The following is a 7,558-nucleotide window of genomic DNA, read 5'->3' as shown; positions in this document are numbered from 1 at the left end:
CACAACACCCAGTCTAAGATGGCCTCCCCACTCGTTGGTTCCTCGACATATTGGTCTAGAAAACCATCCCTTATGCACTCCAGGAAATCCTCCTCCACCGTATTGCTTCCAGTTTGGTTAGCCCAATCTATATGCATATTAAAGTCACCCATTATAACTGCTGCACCTTTATTGCATGCACCCCTAATTTCATGTTTGATGCCCTCCCCAACATCACTACTACTGTTTGGAGGTCTGGACACAACTGATACTTAAGGGGTTGACTGTGGATGGGCAATGGCAGACATTTAGAGACCGCATGGATGAATAACAACAATTGTACATTCCTGTCTGGCGTAAAAATAAAAAAGGGAAGGTGGCTCAACCGTGGCTATCAAGGGAAATCAGGGATAGTATAAAAGCCAAGGAAGTGGCATACAAATTGGCCAGAAATAGCAGTGAACCCGGGGATGGGGAGAAATTTAGAACTCAGCAGAGGAGGACAAAGGGTTTGATTAGGGCAGGGAAAATGGAGTACGAGAGGAAGCTTGCAGGGAACATTAAGATGGACTGCAAAAGTTTCTATAGATATGTAAATAGAAAAAGGTTCGTAAAGGCAAACATAGGTCCCCTGCAGTCAGAGTCAGGGGAAGGTATAACAGGGAACAAAGAAATGGCAGACCAATTGAACAAGTACTTTGGTTCGGTATTCACTAAGGAGGATACAAACAACCTTCCGGATATAAAAGGGGTCAGAGGGTCTAGTGAGAAGGAGGAACTGAGGGAAATCCTTATTAGTCGGGAAATTGTGTTGGGGAAATTGATGGGATTGAAGGCTGATAAATCCCCAGGGCCTGATGGACTGCATCCCGGAGTACTTAAGGAGGTGGCCTTGGAAATAGCGGATGCATTGACAGTCATTTTCCAACATTCCATTGACTCTGGATCAGTTCCTATCGAGTGGATGGTAGCCAATGTAACCCCATTTTTTAAAAAAGGAGGGAGAGAGAAAACAGGGAATTATAGACCGGTCAGCCTGACCTCAGTAGTGGGTAAAATGATGGAATCAATTATTAAGGATGTCATAGCAGCGCATTTGGAAAGAGGTGACATGATAGGTCCAAGTCAGCATGGATTTGTGAAAGGGAAATCATGCTTGACAAATCTTCTGGAATTTTTTAAGGATGTTTCCATTGGAGTGGACAAGGGAGAACCAGTTGATATGGTGTATTTGGACTTTCAGAAGGCTTTCGACAAGGTCCCACACAAGAGATTAGTGCGCAAAGTTAAAGCACATGGGATTGGGGGTAGTGTGCTGACGTGGATTGAGAACTGGTTGTCAGACAGGAAGCAAAGAGTAGGAGTAAATGGGTACTTTTCAGAATGGCAGGCAGTGACTAGTGGGGTACCGCAAGGTTCTGTGCTGGGGCCCCAGCTGTTTACACTGTACATTAATGATTTAGACGAGGGGATTAAATGTAGTATCTCCAAATTTGCGGATGACACTAAGTTGGGTGGCAGTGTGAGCTGCGAGGAGGATGCTATGAGGCTGCAGAGTAACTTGGATAGGTTAGGTGAGTGGGCAAATGCATGGCAGATGAAGTATAATGTGGATAAATGTGAGGTTATCCACTTTGGTGGTAAAAACAGAGAGACAGAATATTATCTGAATGGTGACAGATTAGGAAAAGGGAAGGTGCAACGAGACCTGGGTGTCATGGTACATCATTCATTGAAGGTTGGCATGCAGGTACAGCAGGCGGTTAAGAAAGCAAATGACATGTTGGTCTTCATAGCGAGGGGATTTGAGTACAGGGGCAGGGAGGTGTTACTACAGTTGTACAGGGCCTTGGTGAGGCCACACCTGGAATATTGTGTACAGTTTTGGTCTCCTAACTTGAGGAAGGACATTCTTGCTATTGAGGGAGTGCAGCGAAGATTCACCAGACTGATCCCCAGGATGGCGGGACTGACATATCAAGAAAGACTGGATCAACTGGGCTTGTATTCACTGGAGTTCAGAAGAATGAGAGGGGATCTCACAGAAACGTTTAAAATTCTGATGGGTTTCGACAGGTTAGATGCAGGAAGAATGTTCCCAATATTGGGGAAGTCCAGAACCAGGGGTCACAGTCTAAGGATAAGGGGTAAGCCATTTAGGACCGAGATGAGGAGAAACTTCTTCACCCAGAGAGTGGTGAACCTGTGGAATTCTCTACCACAGAAAGTAGTTGAGGCCAATTCACTAAATATATTCAAAAAGGAGTTAGATGTAGTCCTTACTACTAGGGGGATCAAGGGGTATGGCGAGAAAGCAGGAATGGGGTACTGAAGTTGCATGTTCAGCCATGAACTCATTGAATGGCGGTGCAGGCTCGAAGGGCCGAATGGCCTACTCCTGCACCTATTTTCTATGTTTCTATGTTTCTACGGTCCTGGAGCGTCTGTTCAGTGATGTTTCATTGCTGGATGGTCCATAGGTGACAGCTTCCCCGGGTGTTGGGTCCCTGAGTTTAGGTTCTTTTTGTGAATGATCACAATGGGATCTTCGGAGCAGGAAGCCATTCGGCCCATCAACCTTGTTACGTCATTTCATTGGGTCATGGCTGATGACCATTTTCCCACGTTGCAACCCTATTTCTTAATACCCGTCCCAAACAAAACTATCAATCCTTGGCTGGTGTGTCCTTGGGTAAGGGTCCTGTTGTCTCAGCGCAGAGACGGCCCAGGGTCACAGCGCAGAGACGGCCTGGGGTCCTGGCGCGGAGGCGGCCCTGGGTCCCAGCGCAGAGGCAGCCCTGGGTCCCAGCGCGGAGACAGCCGTGACTTCTGGCGTGGAGTCAGCCGAGGGTCCCGGTACGGAGGCAGCCTGGGGTCCCTGCACGGGACGGCCCCGGGTCCCAACACGGAGGTGGATCTCCAGGGGAAAGTGCCTGGGGATCGATCTCGGTGGTATCTCTTGGGATCTGTATCCCTCGGACTGTTGGAATGTTACTTACGGGATCAGTTCAGGGTCTGTCTCCATGTTCCATGGACTCTTCTCCCTCGGTAGCAGGAATTGGCGGTTTGTCGTGTCGGGTCAGGATTCTAACGCTGATGTCCCTCCTTTTCCCAGCACCTACAATCATCTGTGGATGAGGGCCCAGAACAGCTTGAGTGACCTGCTCGAGTTAGAGACGGCTGGCACATCTCTGGACATCAACAAGGATCACATGGCCTTCTCCCGATACCAGAACAACCTCTTCATCAAATATATCCGCATCTTCCGCAAGCTGGAGATGATCCAGGACCAAATGGCTCACCCCCAGAAGTGGCACGTGGTCCAGATGCTCCTGGAAGGGGTGATGGGCCGGATTCTGGAGGTGCGGAGGGAGATGGTGGAGAAAGGGCTCTCGGAGTTTCACTTCATGGACGATGTGATCCAGGACCTGAAACTGACGCCGGTGTGTAACACTGAGTGTGTAAGCGTATTCTGTGAGTGTGTAAGTTGTGTGTGTGTGTGTCTGTGTATGTGTAAACGTGTGCTGTTGTGCGTGTGTGTGTAAACATGTGTATGAGTGTGTAAATGTATGCTGTTTGTGAGTGTGTAAGCATGTGCCGTTGTGTGTGAGTGTGTAAACGTACTGTTTGCGAGTGTGTAAACGCGTGCTGTTGTGTGCGAATGTGTAACCGGGTGCTGTTGTGTGCGAGTGTGTAAACATGTGCCGTTGTGTGTGTGTGTAAACGTACTGTTTGCGAGTGTGTAAACGTCTGCTGTTGTGTGCGAGTGTGTAAGTGTGTACTGGTGTGTGTGTGAGTGTGTAAACGTGTGCTGTTTGTGAACGTGTAAACGTGCACTGTTTGTGAGTGTGTAAATATGTGCTGGAGTGTGTGAGAGTGTAAATGTATGCTGTTGTGTGCGAGTGTGTAAACGTACGCTATTGTGTGAGTGTGTAAACGTGCGCTGCTGTGTGCGAGTGTGTAAACGTGCGCTGTTGTGTGTGAGTGTGCAAACATACACTGTTATGCGTGAGAGTGTAAACATGTGTTGTTGTGTGCGAGTGTGTAAATGTGTGCTGTTGTGTGTGAGTGTGTAAACTTGTGCTGTTGTGTGCAGGTGTGTAAACTTGCTGTTTGCGAGTGTGCAAACATGCTGCTGTGTGTGCGAGTGCGTAAACGTGATGTGTGTGTGTGTGTGTACACGTGGTGTGTGTGTGAGTGTGTACACGTGGTGTGTGTGTGAGTGTGTACACGTGCTGTTGTTTAAAACGCCCCTTCGATCTGGATGTGCTAACATTCCCCTTTAGTTTTTAAAAGCATATTTTGGATGTGAGATTGTACACGTGTTTATTACGTGTGTGTGGAAACATACGTTTGTGTCTGTACACCCTCTGCATTACTACGCAATCCCACACACTTATGCAGCCTGCCCCCATATTGCAGCTCATTCCCTGACACCCAAAAATCTATCGATCTCAGTCCTAAATGGCCGAGCCCTTATCCTGAGACTGTGACCCCTGGTTCTAGACTCCCCAGCCCGGGGGGAACATCCTCCCTGCCTCTACCCTGTCAAGCCCTGTAAGAAGTTTGTATGTTTCAATGGATCACCTCTCATTCTTCGAAACTCTAGAGAATATCGGCCCAGTCTGCTCAATCTCTCCTCAAAGGACAATCCTCCCATCCCAGGAATCAGTCTGGTGAACCTTCGCTGCACTCCCTCTATGGCAAGTATATCCTTCCTTAGGTAAGGAGACCGACACTGTACACAATACTCCGGGTGTGGTCTCACCAGGGCCCGATATAATTGCAGTAAGACACCTTTACTCTTATACACAAACCTTCCTGTAATAAAGACCAACATCCCATTTGCTTTAATCACTTGCTGTACCTGCAGGTTAACTTTCAGTGATTGGTGTACAAGGAACCCAGGTCCCTCTGAACACCAACATTTCCCAATCTCTCACCATTTAAAAATACTCTGCTTTTCTATTTTTCCGACCAAAGTGGATAACGTCACATTTCTCCACATTATGTTCCATTTGCCATGTTCTTGCCCACTCACTGAGCCTGTCTATATCCCCTTGGAGCCTCTTTGCATCCTCCTCACAACTTACATTCCCACCGAGCTTTGTATCATCAGTAAACTTGGATATATTACACTCAGTCCCCTCATCCAAATCATTGATATAGATTGTGAATAGCTGGGGCCCCAGCACTGATCCTTGCGGTACCCCACTAGTTACAGTCTGCCAACCTGGAAATGACCCGTTTATTCCTACTCTCTGTTTTCTGTCCGTTAACCAATCCTCAATCCATGATAGTATATTACCCCCAATCAGAAACTTAACTGGACCAGCCACATAAATACTGTGACTACAAGAGCAGGTCAGAGGCTGGGTATTCTGTGGCGAGTGACTCCCCAAAGCCTTTCCATCATCTACAAGGCACAAGTCAGGAGTGTGATGGAATACTCCCCACTTGCCTGGATGGTGCAGTTCCAACAACACTCGAGAAGCTCGACACCATCCAGGACAAAGCAGCCGCTTGACCAGCTCCCCATCCACCACCTCCAACACTCACTCCCTCCACCACCTCCAACACTCACTCCCTCCACCACCTCCAACACTCACTCCCTCCACCACCTCCAACACTCACTCCCTCCACCACCTCCAACACTCACTCCCTCCACCACCTCCAACACTCACTCCCTCCACCACCTCCAACACTCACTCCCTCCACCACCTCCAACACTCACTCCCTCCACCACCTTCAACACTCACTCCCTCCACCACCTCCAACACTCACTCCCTCCACCACCTCCAACACTCACTCCCTCCACTACCTCCAACACTCCCTCCACCACCGGCGCCCCCTGGCTGCAGTGTGCACCATCTACAAGATGCACTGCAGCAACTCGCCAAGGCTTCTTCGGCAGCACCTCCCAAACCCGCGACCTCTACCCCCTAGAAGGTCAAGGGCAGCAGGTGCATGGGAACACCACCACCTCCACGTTCCCCTCCCAGTCACACACCATCCTGACTGGGAAATATATCGGCCGTTCCTTCATCGTCACTGGGTCACAATCCTGGAACTCCCTCCCTAACAGCACTGTGGGAGACCCTCACCACACGGACTGACAGCACTGTGGGAGACCCTCACCACACGGACTGACAGCACTGTGGGAGACCCTCACCACACGGACTGACAGCACTGTGGGAGACCCTCACCACACGGACTGACAGCACTGTGGGAGACCCTCACCACACGGACTGACAGCACTGTGGGAGACCCTCACCACACAGACTGACAGCACTGTGGGAGACCCTCACCACACGGACAGCACTGTGAGACCCTCACCACACGGACTGACAGCACTGTGAGAGACCCTCACCACACGGACTGACAGCACTGTGGGAGACCCTCACCACACGGACAGCACTGTGAGACCCTCACCACACGGACTGACAGCACTGTGGGAGACCCTCACCACACGGACTGACAGCACTGTGGGAGACCCTCACCACACGGACAGCACTGTGGGAGACCCCTCACCACACGGACTGACTGCACTGTGGGAGACCCTCACCACACGGACTGACAGCACTGTGGGAGACCCTCACCACACGGACTGACAGCACTGTGGGAGACCCTCACCACACGGACAGCACTGTGGGAGACCCCTCACCACACGGACTGACAGCACTGTGGGAGACCCTCACCACACGGACTGACAGCACTGTGGGAGACCCTCACCACACGGACAGCACTGTGAAAGACCCTCACCACACGGACTGACAGCACTGTGGGAGACCCTCACCACACGGACTGACAGCACTGTGGGAGACCCTCACCACACGGACAGCACTGTGAAAGACCCTCACCACACGGACTGACAGCACTGTAGGAGACCCTCACCACACGGACTGACAGCACTGTGGGAGACCCTCACCACACGGACAGCACTGTGGGAGACCCTCACCACACGGACTGACAGCACTGTGAGAGACCCTCACCACACGGACTGACAGCACTGTGAGAGACCCTCACCACACGGACTGACAGCACTGTGGGAGACCCTCACCACACGGACTGACAGCACTGTGAGAGACCCTCACCACACGGACTGACAGCACTGTGGGAGACCCTCACCACACGGACTGACAGCACTGTGGGAGACCCTCACCACACGGACAGCAATGTGGGAGACCCTCACCACACGGACTGACAGCACTGTGAGAGACCCTCACCACACGGACTGACAGCACAGTGAGAGACCCTCACCACACGGACTGACAGCACTGTGGGAGACCCTCACCACACGGACTGACAGCACTGTGAGAGACCCTCACCACACGGACTGACAGCACTGTGGGAGACCCTCACCACACGGACTGACAGCACTGTGAGAGACCCTCACCACACGGACTGACAGCACTGTGGGAGACCCTCACCACACGGACTGACAGCACTGTGGGAGACCCTCACCACACGGACTGGCAGCACTGTGGGAGACCCTCACCACACGGACTGACAGCACTGTGGGAGACCCTCACCACACGGACTGACAGCACTGTGGGAGACCCTCACCATACGGACTGAC

The 7,558-nt window shown here is 51.3% G+C and overlaps 1 protein-coding gene across 1 annotated transcript in view; it reads left to right on the top strand.

Annotated features, from left to right (window-relative positions):
• The first annotated feature begins 3,002 nt into the window (after positions 1-3,002).
• Positions 3,003-7,558, top strand: part of LOC139273152 (dynein regulatory complex protein 11-like) — a 245,807-nt gene continuing 241,251 nt past the window's right edge. Inside the window, exon 1 of the mRNA XM_070889687.1 lies at positions 3,003-3,422. Within this exon, the coding sequence (XP_070745788.1) occupies positions 3,003-3,422 (420 nt within the window). The remainder of the gene's footprint in view (positions 3,423-7,558) is intronic.

The sequence above is a fragment of the Pristiophorus japonicus genome, chromosome 1, assembly GCF_044704955.1.
Source record: "Pristiophorus japonicus isolate sPriJap1 chromosome 1, sPriJap1.hap1, whole genome shotgun sequence".
Taxonomy (NCBI): Eukaryota; Metazoa; Chordata; class Chondrichthyes; family Pristiophoridae; genus Pristiophorus; species Pristiophorus japonicus.
Note: the sequence above shows the minus strand (reverse complement) of the source record. Positions and strands in the feature narration are given on the sequence as shown.